This window comes from Eumetopias jubatus, unplaced genomic scaffold, assembly GCF_037043125.1.
Source record: "Eumetopias jubatus isolate StellerSeaLion01/CBP00866 unplaced genomic scaffold, mEumJub1_p1.0 scaffold_1, whole genome shotgun sequence".
Taxonomy (NCBI): Eukaryota; Metazoa; Chordata; class Mammalia; order Carnivora; family Otariidae; genus Eumetopias; species Eumetopias jubatus.
In genome coordinates, this window is record NW_028274807.1 from 93,747,265 (window position 1) to 93,763,760 (window position 16,496).

General features: G+C 38.9%; 1 protein-coding gene across 2 annotated transcripts in view; it reads right to left on the reverse strand.

Moving 5' to 3' along the window:
* The window catches only part of SKIL (SKI like proto-oncogene), a 30,254-nt gene extending 14,033 nt beyond the window's left edge, over positions 1-16,221 (reverse strand). The window contains exons 1-2 of one of the 2 annotated variants that reach the window (XM_028101144.2): positions 16,134-16,221; positions 12,731-14,513 (exon numbers count right to left, since the gene is read on the reverse strand). In XM_028101144.2, the coding sequence (XP_027956945.1) occupies positions 12,731-13,828 (1,098 nt within the window). In that variant the 5' untranslated portion in view covers positions 13,829-14,513; positions 16,134-16,221. Of the gene's footprint in view, positions 1-12,730; positions 14,514-16,115 lie in introns of both variants that reach the window. The other variant, XM_028101145.2, reaches the window with a different exon arrangement.
* Positions 16,222-16,496: the final 275 nt, after the last annotated feature.

The following is a 16,496-nucleotide window of genomic DNA, read 5'->3' on the forward strand; positions in this document are numbered from 1 at the left end:
CCTCACCTGGGGCTCGATCCCAGGAACTGGAGATCATGACCTGAGTTGAAGGCAGACACTCAACCATCTGAGCCACCCAGGCGCCCCTACTTAATGAACATCTATATACCTGATAAGTACTTTATAAACCCTACTTAATTCTAACAAGTACTTCATTAAGTAGGTGTTATGACCTCCATTTTACAGATTAAAAAACTGAGGTTCAGAAACTGAGAAAGAAAAGAATAACCTGTGACCACGAACTTCTCCCTTATTTTCGTTTGTTTTATATGGTCTCCCCACTATCACCAACAACCAGCGCCACTTTGCACACACACATTTCAAATCACAGTAATTACCTTGCTCTTTTGGGAAAAGAGTATCTTACAGAGGGAATAAGACTCACATGGTAGAGGAGGGAGCTGAAAAGAGGTAAGGTTTGGGTGAGCAATAAAGACAGGAGGAGGTTAATGGACAACCCCCAGTGGAGTAAGAGAGGATGGAATTGAGATTGAGATAAAGGAAAGATGAGACAAAAATGAGAGCTGGATATTCCTCTGAATGTCTCCACTCTCTTCTGCAACTAGGTAAGGTGTGTGGGAAATGACATCCTCATCCAGTAATTCATAAACACAGCACTCAGGGGACAGCCACTAAATACTAAGAAATTAGGAAAACTATTTTGCCTGATGTCCCAATATTCCAGTTCAGAACCAAGAAACTACATAAAATGGAATAGAAACAGATCTCCAGATGCTAAGCAGTTGTGATTAAAGCAAAATCAATTCGTAAAGTGTCCATGGTTTGATTGGGGGGATCCTGCTAATGGAGGAAAACAATTAGAATGAAGAAACTCAGGAGAAGTCTGATAACCCACGGCCCCAACAAAATGAGTTGAAAATTAAAAGGAAACTGCTTCTGGAGCAAACATTACACAACCCTGATCAATCAGGAGAAGATTTAAGACCAATGAAAAGCCAAACATAAAAATATGGTAACTTCTATTGGTGAGAAATCAACATTTTGGTTAAGAATGAACAAGGAATTTGAAAAACTAATGAGATCACAAGATTAGGGAAAATAATGATATTTTCAAAGGATTTAAGAGTATTCAGTGGGGGCCTCTAGGCTCTATACAATTAAAAAAACAAACTCAAGGTGTGGGGAGGGGGGAGTGGCTCAGTTGGTTAATCGTCTGCCTTGGGCTGAGGTCAGGATCCCAGGGTCTTGGGATCATACCTCCCCCCCAACCCCCACCCCACTGGGCTTTTTGCTCAGTGGGGAGTCCGCTTCTCCCTCCTCTGCCCTTTCCAGAACCCTCCCCCCCAACCCCCTCATCCAACCCACTCATCCAGCCCCCTCCCCCAACCCTGTGCCCATGAGCTCTCTCTCAAATAAATACAATCTTTAAAAAAAAAAACACAATCTAGATCAAATATTCTAAAGAAGTTCAGAATCTGAGGCAAAATCAAATGCTTATTTATAAAATAAACCAATCACTTGTTCCCACAGTTTCTCAACCTATAGCTCAATTCTACAAGTAAATTAGAAAGGGTATTGCTGGCAATGGCAACACTAAATGACAGATGCCAGGTGACAGCTGATAGCCTAAAGAGAGGAGAATGACAAGATGCAAACCCAAAACCTGATTCAAAAAGCAAGACAATCTGAGGGCTTTATCATAGACCAGGGCAAATAATTTAATATATCTCAATTGTCCCCTACCTTCATCACAACACATACAGTAACTGATGTTTAAGAAGTCCTGAGTTAACATGACATGGTTGAATTATATTCTATATTTATGCCAGGTATAAATAGCATACTATATACATATATACCATAACTATATACCTACCACTTAGAAAGATTGAAAACTAAGACATTTTAGAATTCATGAAAAAGGTTAGATTTAAAAAACACTCTGCTGAAAAGAGTAGCTTCATCATCCAGAAAACTCACTTAGGCAGAACATTCTTCACCACAACACTGTATGACAAGAGGTGTTAATAAGCATGGATAAGCTCTCTCTAACAAATCAGTGAAATATAACATCAGCTTGAATTAAATGAGAATTTCTTTTCTAGAAGTCATTTGTTAAACTCATTGTTTAGAAAATAAAGCTCCACTTTAAATGAGTTTTATATCCAACAAATTCTGGATGTACTGCCCAAAATGTCAACTGTTTCCAGATTTTTTAAAATTCAAATTACTAAAATTGACATATATTCAGAAGTTTTTTCTATTATATCTGGAATCTCAAATCTTCAAAATAGCAAGTTCTAAACTTCTTCACCCGAAGATCTTCACTCGAACTGACTCAGTTTAAAGAAAAAAAAAAGTGACTCAATTTTGATCACATTCATTTCAAAACTCTACAGCTTGATTTGTTTTACTTTTATTCATGATCCAAACTCAGCGTATCTTTATTTCCAGGTCTCTAAACTTCAGATGCCACCGTAAATAATTGCTAGCATGTTAAACACCCATCCCTCTCTAATTTCTGTCCTTTATTTTCTAATATCACACCATCCTACTAACAAAATCACAGTCTAGAGATTTTAAAGAAACCTTCCTTAAAGATCACTTAGTGCAATCTCCTAGCCAATGTCTGAATTCCCCATTCAAAATCCCTAACCAGAGGCTGTCCAGCCTCTGCTTCAACAGAGCAGCTTGAGGTCAAGGACCAACTTCCTTACTTTTGTATTTTCAGTACCCAGCACCTGGCATAAAGTATTCCTAATACTAATAAATACTTGCTGAATGAATTCTGAATGACATCTTAGCTCATTAATTCCCAGAGTGGCCTTTTATCAGGTTACTCTGCTACCCTGAAACTGAGAAGACAGTCTCTTTCACACTCAATATCCTTCTACTCCAGGAAGTACCAAAGAAGCCCAACAGTCTCTGGGGCATATTTTTAGAAATTAGATCTACAAATTAAATAATATAAATGATGGGGAAATGTACAACACTAACCATGATAAAATGATGGGATTTAATTTTATCCAACATGTGGTAAGCCATAAACACATCTATAACAACTTATCCTAACTGTGTGTTAAAAACAATTAAGAAAAGCACATATTATACAACAGAACATTCAAAGGCATGCCAGATTTTCTCATTTATTCTGCAATTGTGTCAACATACAAATTAGGTCTTCAAAAAAAGAACAATATAATTAAATGGCACAGCAGTAATGCTACTACTGATCAGGAATAAAAATTAGATACCAAGATATGAGCATCTACTGTCTCTTATCTTACCTTTCAATGTAGGAAAAATTTATTCACTTTGTGTATTTAAAAATTAAAACAGAATACATTACATTACTTGGCAAAGGAGAGAAATAGATCACTTAGTATCTTAAGTTGGAGTCTTAAACATTTTAAAATGCTTTTATTGCCCAACTTCCCCACCATTATCTATCACAAAATGAACAGATGGCATCCTCATCTGAAACACATAGGAAAATTTTCAGACATATTATTTCACTTCAACGGTTCTTTCTCTAAGTCATAAAACAACAAATAATGTCTATGAAAGCAAAATTTAAATAATCCCAAAAAGGTAGAGAAGAATTCATCTTAAATAAATAAAAATTAAGAAATGTTTTGAGTTTCTCTAAATTTCAACTTACTGTGTTATGTACACATGATCCTTTCATAATCAGATTTCCTAATAAAGAACTATTGTATTTTGATAGTACAATGCTTATTAGTCTTACAATGACAAATAGTTTAGAGAACTTGATTTCATTTACAAAAAAAAAACACAATACTTTAGTTGCCACTTTCTAGATACAAAACAATCCCACCCACTCAGCACTATTCATATATAAACATTCCAATTTGTACTGGAATAAATAAATAAATCAAAACCCTTTACAATTCCTAGACTTATCTCCAATAATAAACTTTGCTTTTATGTGGCACTCTAGTTTTTAATTACAATATCAGATTAATATTATCTTTAATGAATGACAAATATTAATGAACTAAAGAAATCAAGGCAATACCTCAAGATATTGGTGGGACTTCCAAAATCTCACCAAAAATCAGAATTAAATTTTTTTAAATATGTGGAAAAAATTTTAAAAACAGAATTTATAAAGAGCTATAAAAGATATAGATTTTTACATTGTGGTGTTCATGAGACAGTAAGCATACAAAGAACTAGCAGATTGGTAAATTTAACAGGTTATCCTAATGATGTGCTTACATAAGAAGTAAAATATAATGCATATTAAATAATCATTACTTTGTACAAGCCCAACATAAATCATTAGCAACCTTACAAAACACATGACTAAGCAATAGTTCCTTAGATATAAAGTGAATATACCTGTCAGGGTCTTTTTACTGTGTTATTATAATACTAAGACATTCAAGTGGCCAATAAATGATTTCAGAAGGACACAAAGACACCCTACCACACAGCTGCCAACAACTCTTACTGAAAGAAACTGAATCTCTCACTAAAGGATCAAGTTTCCTCTATACTTCAAACATGTTGTGAATGAGTGTTTCAACAAATGAAACAGGAATAGTGTTACAAGGTAGCAAATAGCTACTTAAAGAGATTTTAAGGCTTAGTCTTGTGCCTTGTTTCCTTGTAATTATTAGAATTAATCAACCCAATGAAAACTGAAACAATATAGGCACTAACTGCCCAAACACAGATCTTCAGGAATTAGAGCAATGTCCGCTGCTCCCTGGCACTGAAAGATACCACCTACCTCACAAAGCCAATTTTAAGTTTAACGTGTTTAAAAATGTCCACAGGAAAAGCAAAGGCTCACATTTTTTTTTAAGATTTTATTTATTAACAGACTGAGAGAGAGACAGCGAGAGGGAACACAAGCAGGGAGAGTGGGAGAGGGAGAAGCAGGCTTCCCGCAGAGCAGGGAGCCTGATGTGGGACTCGATCCCAGGACCCCGGGATCATGACCTGAGCCGAAGGCACACACTTAATGACTGAGCCACCCAGGCGCCCCAAAGGCTCACATTTTTATAATGTGCAACTATTATCTTAAATCCTTTATGGAAACAAAACCATGCGAAGTCAGTAGTATAGTATCACTCCCTTTACAATGTGAAGGAAAAAGGAGCAAACTGGTAAAAAGTCCTGTTAATAAATTCCTGGTACTTTTAAAAATAATTTTTAAAGTTTATTTATTTATTTATTTAAGTAATCTCTACACCAAATGTGGGGCTGAAACCCACAACCCTGAGATCAAGAGTCACAATGCTCTTCCAACTGAGCCAGTCAGGTGCCCCTAAAAATAAAATTTTTTATACTGGAATTCTACAGTGTCCAATCCATTTAGTATTACAATAACTTAGCAATCTCCATATCACATACATCTTTTCACTAAAATATCTGTATAAATCTAAGGTTTTGCTTTTCTATCCCATTTCAGCATATATGCTTTCTAAAAAATGATGATCTCAGATTATTTTGATTTTCAATTAAAATATATTGACAATATCAAAATGTAGATTAATTTTATTAAGTGCAATGTAGTCTATTTTTTATTTTACTCTATTTCATTTTATTTGAATGCTGGTAACCCACTAAATTGATTTCATAACCCTCGTGGCCCTTCTCAACTGGGGTTCTCAAGAGACAAGCCCAAATGCCCCAAGGCATCCATTGTATGCAACGAATCAACTTCACTCCAAAGCATTTAGAACGGTACTATATACCATCTTTGGAAGAACTGATGAAACCATCACTCAGATCATTTTCTGGAGGGCTTAATTCTCCTCTCCCGGAAGCCCGGATGAAAAAGGCTGCATGAGTGAAAAACTGCAATTTGAAAAACCTTGCTCCAAGTGAACTGCCTTAAAATTGGTTCGAAAATATTATTTCAACAACTGGTCCTGTATTAATAACACCTGTGTACTGGGCAGGTGCTTTTGCAGATTTACAAAGCATTATGTATGTAAAGGAATTATCACTCTATGTTGCAATTATGAATTACGAAATTTTGTTTTCTTCTTTGCACTTGTTTAGGATTTACTACAATGGGCCTATACTGCTTTCATAATCACACCAAAAAAAACTTTTTAATATGGAATAAAAGTCCTAGTGTTACCAAAATGGTCTTTAGTGAGTTTCCTAAATTTTTGTATTCCTTGTCCCCACAACATAAACAAAATATGCACTTTTAGTGCTATTTGAAATCTCAAAATAATTTCAATACCATAAATAAAAACAAAATGCTGCCTTGCTTTGAAACTAAACCGGGTTTTCTCCTCGAAAATCACTGGTAACTTTATAGGGCTAGGAAGACTTTTCATTCAGTTATTCAAACCTTTATTAAACATCTACCACATTCTAGATTCAGAAACCAGAAGATAAATTCCTGCCCTAGGGTGCCTGCATTTAGTCTTTATGTACATATTTCTGTGACGCACTTCTAAATCTAGAAATAGTTGGAGCCACCCTCCACCCTCCACCCCCTATAAAACTGGGCGCCTGAGGCTCAGTTAAGCTTAAACAGGCTCAGGTCATGATCCCCAGGTCATGATCCTGGGGTCCTGGGAGTGAGCCCTGAATTGGGCTCTCTGCTCAGTGGGGAGCCTGCTTCTCCCTCCCCTTCGCCTGCTGCTCCCCCATTTGTGCTCTCTCTCTCTCTCTGTCAAATAAATAAATAAAATCTTTTTTTAAAAAAGTAATTTTATATTTTTCCTAGTCATTCTTTTTTCTGCCTAGCATGGTGCTGTAATACTTTATTCAGTGATTGAGGCAAACCATACCTTAAGAAAAGGTTTAGAATTTAATTATATATTTTCTTTTTTTGCTTTTTGTAGTCTAATAAAATCCTTAAGTTATTTTATGTATGAACCTTCATTAGACCAAAATTCTGCACGTGGACAAAATACAGGTTCCAGCTGTTACTAAAGCTATTCCCAAACTAGTTCCACCTCTTTACTTGAACAAATTGAGTTCTGGCTCCACGCTTTCCTCTCCCAGAACTCTAAAAGGACTGAAATTAACCCAATTCTTGATTACTTCCTTGTTCTCCCAGTGGCATAAATCATAATGTATGCACAGCTATGAGAACACTACTGGCTGCCTACACATCAATTCAGGTGTACCCTTTTTCTTTTTCCTTTAAGTTTCTTAATTTTTTCCAATTTCTCAGACCAAAAAGAATAAACTTCTAAGTTTTTTTTTCAGAAGCCTTTTTAAAAATGTTAACATTTATAACTTTTATCATTTTTTAGTGGTAAAAACAAATATAGGCTCTGTATTTTCTAAACCATAAGGGGGCACTATTCCCAAAGCCATTCTAAAGATTTTATTGGACCGTCTTTAACATAATTCTTATAATAGACCCGTTTCACACTTTCCTTCTTGCATAACTTTGTTTTAGTAAGTAAATATCCAACTAGTATAATTACTGTGTACAAATAACTAAGAGTGAGATACATATGAACCCAATACTGTTATTTTATTTGTGTTAGAAATATCTTCACAGGGCGCCTGGGTGGCTCAGTTGGTTAAGCGACTGCCTTCGGCTCAGGTCCTGATCCTGGAGTCCTGGGATGGAGTCCCGCATCGGGCTTCCTGCTCAGCAGGGAGTCAGCTTCTCCCTCTGACCCTCCCCCCTCTCATGCTCTCTCTCTATCTCATTCTCTCTCTCAAATAAATAAAATCTTAAAAAAAAAAAAAAGAAATATCTTCACATAATTCTAAGTTAAGTCAAAAAGATGTTTGGAGAGACGCGCCAAGGTGGCTCAGTCAGTTAAGCGGCTGCCTTCGGCTCAGGTCATGATCTCAGGGTCCTGGGATCAAGCCCCACGTGGGGCTCCCTGCTCAGTGGAGAGTCTGCTTCTCCCTCTCCCTCTGCCTGCCTCTCTGCCTACTTGTGCTCTCTGTCAAATAAATAAATAAAATCTTTAAAAAAAAAAAGATATTTGGAGAAAGGAAAAGTTCCCAAATACATATTAATAAATATTTCAATAATAGTTTGAAGCACCACCCTACATTCCTAGACTTTTCCAAAATGCTTTCACTTCCATTCTCTTACTGGATCAGTTATCTCATTCAACAGTTTATCTGCAAATTATGTGTTTATTTCCAGATCGAACCATCACTTTTCCAAAAAACTCCACATATTCTAAAATATAATGCACTGTTGCTTTTCAAAAATTTATTCAGTTAGTGGGGCGCCCGGGTGGCTCAGTCGTTAAGTGTCTGCCTTTGGCTCAGGTCATGATCCCCGAGTCCTGGGATCGAGCCCCGCATCGGGCTCCCTGCTCAGCGGGAAGCCTGCTTCTTCTCCTACTCCCCCTGCTTGTGTTCCCTCTCTCACTGTCTCTCTGTCAAATAAATAAATAAAATCTTTTAAAAAAAAATTATTCAAGTTAAAAAAAGGAATTCGCTGAGTGCCTCTGACGTGTCAAGCACTAAACTATGTCCTGGGAAAATAGGAAAAAGATAGTCTCTAAATTCAGGAAGTTAGTTATTAATTTTAGAAAGTTAGATAAAAATATTCATACTGGTCCCCCATATGAGCACAAACACTTCATCTGATTCTAACCTTATTTATGCCCACTTAATCAAAATTTATGCTAATCACAAAATGCAGACTATATCACTGATACAGAAATTACCACCAAATCTGCCCCAACTATTACTGGAACACATTTTGTCTCAACACTACTGTTTGTAGTTGCCCATTCTCTCTAGTGTATTTCTTACCTCATTTAGGTTTGGACTAAGAAACGCATTTCCTAAACAGAAGAAAACAGTTTACAAGATGGGAAAATTTTTTTGTACTATTATTATTCCAATGACCTCTGCAGAAATGATGAACTGAAAGGAAAAAGCAAAACTCAAAGTAGTAAAATGTTTAATGGGCTTAAAAAACGATTTAGTTGATATCTTTAGATCATCTATTTGCATCACAGATAATCTGTAGGGTTTTTTTTTCCTAAGCAGAGTAAAAACCGTATTATTTTACTTACTTAAGAGTAGTCCAGTCTAAATGTTAGAAATCTAAATTTTAATAAAAAAAATAAATCAGGGCATGGGGCACCTGAGTGGCTCAGTCAGTTAAGCAACTGACTCATGGTTTCCTCTCACGTCATGATCTCATGGGTTGTGGGATGGAGCTGGAATCAGGCTCCACACTCAGCAAAAAGTCGGCTTGGGATTCTCTCCTTCTGCCCCTCCCCGCCCCTTGTACACAGGTGCACACGAGCTCATGTGCGCACCACACTCTTTCCCTCTCTAAAATAAATAAATCTTCAAAAAAATATATAAGGGTATACACCATCCTTAACTTAAAGATTGTCAGCCACATTCTTTAACAGTAAAGAACCACCTATGACTACAAGTGGACTTTTCTACTATGCTTGAAAATAATCTTAAGTAAATATCACCCTTCAAATTTTATTTACAAATAACCAATTTGTAGGGCATCTGGGTGGCTCAGTCAGCTAAGCATCCCACTCATGATTTCGGCTCAGGCCATGATCTCAGGGTCATGGAATCAAGCCCTGCATCGGGCTCTGGGCATGGCATGGAGTCTGCTTGGCATTCCTCTTGAGATTCCCTCTGTCTCTCTCCCCACTCACAGTGCTCTCTTTCATTCTCTCTCTAATATTTTTTTTAAATGAGCAATTTGCTTAGCAACCTTTTTTCCATAGACAAAAATGTACAAACAACAAAATCAGAATTAGACCAAATAAATAATACCCACTGAAGATGTGGAAAAGAAATATAACATTCTTGCATACATCCACACACTGTAAAATACAATAACCTTATTTCTAACAAAAAGCACAAAAAGCTCTGGTGATATGAAGAAATAAATAGTTTAAGAACACCATTTTGCAAAGCCACCTAGGCAGATCTAAAATCAAATGTTTCTTGTCATGACCTGAGTAAGAAAGAGTTCAAAATATTACCTTTAGTTTCTACACAGAGCCAGTCCCTACTTAGAATACTGACTTTATACCACTTATTTCTTCCATCTAAATATAGCTACTAACTATGCAAATTAAATGTAGCTATTAGTCATGCAAATAGTTTGGTGATTGTTACTAATAAATTTCCATCCTTGGAAATAATTTTTAACAGTTGCTACATTTCAATCAACTGCCTATTGAGTTTCATAATTTTGTTTTTTTAATCTAAAACAATACTTTGACTACATTAACTATATAAACATATTGAATTACATTAGTATTTATACTAAACATAAGGTTCTTTATATGAGAGATTAATATATTTAGCATACTCTTCTATTTAAAAAAAAAAAAAGAAGAAAGCTTGTCTTGACTTTTTCAAATGAGCTTCCTCTGGGTCTATTTGGTTTGTTTGGCAACCAACTCACTGACTCACAGAAGATAATAATAAATGTTCCCCAGTCAAGGATCTCTCCTAGCCCCCCTCCCAGTTAAATACCTTAGTCTTTAATTCAAGTTAATACAGAGGTTATGAACCAATATACTAAGGGAAATTGATAAGAAAAGTTAATGTTTCTCAAAATTCAGTTTCTACTAAGTTTGCTTTAGGAAAAAGCAGTGAAAATTACTAGACTTCAGTCAGAAGAACTGCATTCAACTCCTGATTCTATCACCCAACAGTTATACAACCAGGAACACGTGACACATCTGGGACTGGTTTCTCATATGAGAAACCTTGATCACAGACCTTCAAGCAAGAACTACCTCACCAAAGTTTTAAAGGAGTAAATTTTCAAAATATGAAGTGGCAAGCATAATAAACCACTCAAGTATGTATTACACGTGAACCCAAAAGTCTTCTTTCTTAAAGATTTGATTGCTAGAAATTTTCTTAAATTCCCTTAAATTGCTTAAAATTCACATAAAATTGGAAATAATACCAAAATACACTAAAACACTGAAGTAAATCCTGCAAAAAGATAACACAGCCAAAAGGTGGGAAAAAGAAACTCACACCTTCCTCAAACAAAAAAATGAATTCAAATTAATAATTTCTGAGACAATAAAGGACTACATCCAGATGAAGAATGGTTTCAATTTTACCCAAACCCTAGCACATTCAGTTTCAGTTAAGTAAATTCACCATCTTTTCCTTTTTAGCCTTTATCATGGTTCTCAAATGTTTTTCTCACAAACATAGAGCAGGAATATCAGGCAAAGTACTTCATCCCAAAAATGCTGTCAGAGCAATGAAGATTGGAGCAAGAATATCTGGCAAATAATGTGGTCACCTACGGACATGTAAGAGTAGGATCCCTAATTAGCTCAGGGCAAGATATCATAAATATCAAAAGGGGCATTCCACATTTTGAGAATATAGATAATTTCCAAGCACAAGCTTCAGCGTGGGACCAATCCAGCTGTAAGCAAGTCCAGCAATTTGAGAACTGGCTTGAGGTCAATCCTGCTTCAAAATCAGTCAATAACTGCACATGAACAATATAAACTTATCTAGGAGCCACTGCCATGGAATTTCCAAGTGCTGACCCTTTGGAAGCAGCAAGTAGCAAACTATCCTGAATTAGATCTAAAATTACCTTCTTGAGCTTCAGAAGCAAATCACAGTTTTATAACTAAACTGTACCTAAATTTCCCTCAAAACCTTAAAGGAACTATAATAAAGCACACGACACCAAATCTTAGATTCTAGCCCAAGTTCTAAGGTTGCTATGAATAAGCTTCAGTCATTTAATACACCTCATTCATGTCTTCTGTGAAGTAGAAAAGGCAGAGATGATTTCAAGAAATAAAAACTAACAGGGGAAAAATTGGACTCTTAAGATGAAACATGGCCAATCTTTTGTTGTACGAATCAAATAAAATTATACATGTAAAACTGCTCAAGAACAATTTCTGCCACATTTTAAGTGTTAAATAGTGCTAGCTAGTATCTGGTTTTAATCAAGTAGAAAAACACATATAAAAACCAAATCAACAAACTGAGTATTCAATAATCCAAATCCTGTTTTATCCAGACATTCAAACTCTTAGAATAAAGATCTTAGTGACCAGATAATGTGGTGGAAACATAATATTTAAGATCTCTCTGCTGACAGGTTTGTATCTTAATATTTAGTCTAAAATAATCTTTTTATTCTAGCTGTCACAATTTTTTAAAGTTATTTTTTCTTTTAAAAAAAGAAAATCACAAATTCTTCAGATAAAGTCACCTTTTCCATTAATTTCCAATACTGATCAAGCCTGAATAGCTAGATATAGAAACAATGTCAGAAATCTGAGATCTACCTTTGAAAAATGCTGTTTGAAGCCCACAGCCAGAATTGTTTTGGCTAGCTATTATACCATTTGCAAATGGAAATAACACCAAAGTGTAAATTATCTTGAGTCCTAGGACAACAACAGATCTAGTCATCAAAAAGCAGGATGTGTGAAAAAGAAAGAGAACATGACTTGAGAAAGAAGCCCCAAATCCTCCACTCCCTGGCTATATAATATTGGGAAAGCCACTTGGTCTCTCTGAGCCTCATTCTCTTTATCTGTAGAATGGGAATAATCCTACTTCTTGCACTAGGTTGTTTGGAAGATCAAATGAGCACACACACAGGAAAGCACTTTATAGCCTAAAATGTATAATACAAATATAACACATTACATAGATCAGTATTTTTTGTTGCTGTTGCATGAGCAGTAACAGTTTCTTAAGTCACAGGTTAAGTAATAGTCTAAATATAGACTTGATTTCAAGGTAAACTACTGCCATTATTCAAAATTACTATTTAAAAAAACAAAACAAAACTTGCCTTGGATTGAGTTCTCTTTCCATTTCTCATGCTAAATTTCTCCTTCATTTCTTCTAAAATTATCTTCAGTTTCTTTTCTTCAGGTGTCCCTAAGTATTTCTGGTTCACATGAAGATAGCAATGCCATTTGGCTGACTCAAAGCCCCAGTGGCAAGTCCTTTTGTCAGGTGATCTGTGAGAATGCATCACAAACGTCTGGGGCGCAAACATTCCACAGCATTCCAGACACTGAATACATGGAGCATCAGGCTGAACATAAAACTGGGGTGCAAATAGACCCTGACATTTACCCAAGCATTCATGTTCCACTTCAAAGGCACTGCCAGTTTCCTTTAACTGGGCCAATGAGTTTTTAGCAGGAAGTACGCTACCATTTTGAGGAAAAGTGCGTGGCCGCAATAAAGCGTTACATAGTCTTTGTGCATCAGTTAATGTGATCAGCCCACAGGATGGGGCATTGAATGGAAGTATCCCCAGAACCTTTAAGATATGAAGCTGGTCTGAGGTACACCGTGAACAATAGATGTACAATTCGTCACACACTGTATTTATTTGCTGGAGTGAAAATTCTCGGAGAACAGAATTTAAGACTTGGGGCAAACAGAGTCTCTTTTCTCCTCCAACCTGAAAACAAGAAATAGACTCCCCTTCCAACACAGTCTGGGTGAGTTCTGTGGAGCTATCAGAAGGGATGAGCAGTGGGCCAGGAAGAACCTGAGGAGATGGAAGAGGCAGAAATACAGTAGGTGACATGCTTTCTTGGGAATACCGAGCAGAAAATGCCGCTGGTCCACCCAGAGAGCTCTGACTACTTAAATGGAATTGCGCCAAAGTGTGTTTCAAACTGGGATTTAAATGTAAAGGTTCAGGCACAGAGGCACAGGTTCGCTTCACATGTTCCCCATCAGTTTCCATTGGCACTTCATAGTCATCCAAGTGTTCCTTCTTCACTGTTGGCATCTTGTTGATCATCATTTTCCCATTTGCATGAATGTCTGTCATCATTTTTTTCACTGGAGGGCCGCCATCATCTCCCATCCCATTCAGTTTTTTATTTGAGCCTTGAACCAAGGAAAAATTTGTCTGTAGGTTTGCCATGGCTAAAAACTGTTGCGTTAAATAAGTAAGTCTGAAATTTGCATTGTTCTTTAGTCACTCATTCGAAGAGAGAAAACCAATGTATATCAATACTTATGGTAACTTACTCTCATAGAAAATTTAAATTTTCAAAGAGAAATCTCCCTAAATTACTGGATATATTTTGCAACTTTATTTGGTTCTGCTTCTACTCTAATATAATTTCACTGCCAGTGCTATAAACTTTCTTCTTTTGTCTCTAATGATAAAGAATATAATTGTGAGGCACACCTCTGAGGAAGCCTTTTTTCTTAATTCTTCAAATATATGCATTAAAATAAACTTATCAGTTCTCTCAATTCAAGAAGTCCAGAATCAATGCAATGGTTTGGTTTGGTTTTAGCAAAACATGTGAAAAGTTTATGTGGTTACTTGTGTCATAAAACCTAGACACAAACACAAATTAAAATGTCACACCCAAATTTAGTTTTTGGCACCAGGGACACCAAAAAAGGGGGAAAAAAATTATCCTCTCTAAAAATGATGCTCTGTTGGTCTGTGTTGACAAACTGAAGGCTTGTATAAATCCTCACACCAGTAAGAAGAGCTTCTGACTCCACTTGAACTTCTACAATTAAAAATGATACCTAAAGAAAAACTGCCCAGTTATCTTCATGGATTACTGTTCATTCTTCTTTTAATTAATCTGGAAGAGAAAGGGGTGGGAGAGAGTTACATTTGAATTTGCTCCAGAGGCCAAAGGGTCAGTTTGAAACTAGTTTCTTAATCTTATACCAAGTTCACTTTACCAAAGGTGACACTTGAGCAATTTCTTTAAATCTAACACCAGTTAACTAGAAGAACTTCATTTAAACAGGAAAGCAATTTGGCGAATGAGTAAAGGGAGCAATAACATCCCTCAAAAGAGAAAGGGCTACTCCAACCCAGAATAGGAAGAACCTTAAATAGATCATCTCACCCAAAACTCAGTACCAGAGGCTTTCTCAGTTATGCCATTTTAACTACAGTAATCCCTTACTTCATCCCTTAATTTTTAAAAAATATACCAGTTTTATCCAAAAAAAAAAAAATCAGATAGGAGTTAACATATCTACCATATGTAACTAAGTTACAATTTTAAGTGCATTAATTCACCTAGTCAGTGTATGCTATTTTTTCTGGAATGACTGTAGGCAAAAATTAACTTTCCCTTTAAAAGGTTAGTGAATTTGCTTAATGGAAGCCAAAAGCTATAGACTCCACTCCTGGGAATCTCCATCCTTAACAAGACTAATCCCGGACAAAAAACACAAGGCAGACAGACCTCACAAAGAATGCAAATGGAGGAAGAGGGAAAAAGAAAAGATTCTTCTTCCACTTCCTTCCTTCTTTTCCGAAAAAAATCCAATAAACAGAAATTTCTGCCTCCCAAACTCCCAGCAGTTCCCCCTAAAATATACCCAAAGGGTTACGGACCAAGGCCACTAGCCAATGTTCTGACTTTCGCCCACCACAGGAACACCTAAGCCAACGCAGGCCGAGAAAGAGGGCAGGAGGCATGACCTACAATGGGGAGCCCCCACACCCTGAAATCCTCGGCCCACGCAAATCCACCCACCCATCACAAACCCGAGGGGGAGGGCGAAGTGGTGGACAAGGGACCCGGGACGCCTTAGGCTGTGCAAGCGGGGAGCGGGAAGTGGAGGAAGAGGAGTCCCCCAACCCCCACCCACAGCCTCGGGACAACCCCAAGTGTCCTCCCAACACTGCCCCACTGCGGGGGCCGCGGGGAGGACTGTGGAAATCCCCCGCGTACCCTCTCCCCGGGAAGTTCTCGGGTGTTACCCCAGCACTCCTAAGGCTGCACCTCCCCCGCGTGCCCGGGGCCAGAAGGGAGAAAGGTCTGCCGGCGGGTGCGGCGCCTAGTCGAGATCCCCGCGCCGCTGGGCGCCGACAGACGCCTGGGGCATCCCGGAGGAGTGCAGACAGGCGGCTGGGGGAGGGTGGGGGGAGTGACGGGCGTCCGGATCTCCGGGGTCCCGACGGCTCCGGTCAAGTGCAGCGCCCTTCCCATGTCCGCGCCCACCGCCTAGGGTCAGCGAGGCATGATCCGCCGTGGGACACCCGCCCCGCGCGCCCTGTGGCCCCGACCCCACCCGGGACCCGCGCATCCGGACCCCCGACTCCGGCCTCCGCGCCCGGAGTAGCTCGACGAGCTTTGTTAACTCCCCACTACCCCCAGCACCGCCGTCGGGCTCCCCGAGGGCCGCGTGCCCCCTGCCTCCCGCCGCGCCCGCCGCGTCCTCACCGCGAGCCGGGGCCGCACCTGTGCCAGCCGCCGCCGCTCGCCCGCTCCCTTCGGCTGTGCCGGCGCCGCTCCGAACCCCACACACATCGCTACACACAGCCCTCTGACGTCACCGAGCCCTCGGCCCGCCCACGTCACTGCGGAGACACACGGCTTCCCGCAGACGCCGCCGCCGTCTCCGGCCGCCCGGGGGAGAGCGAGGGCGGCGGGGAGGGGGAGGGGTGGGGAACGGAGCCAGAGGCGGCACCGCGCGCGCGGCCCCGCCGGCGTCGCTGCCGCCGCCGCCTCCCGGCTCCCAGCCCCTCGGGGACGCGCGCGCCGTCTGGCCTATTGTGGCTCCTTAGGGCTCCCCCCCCTCGCCCCGTCGTCTCGCGCGCGCCC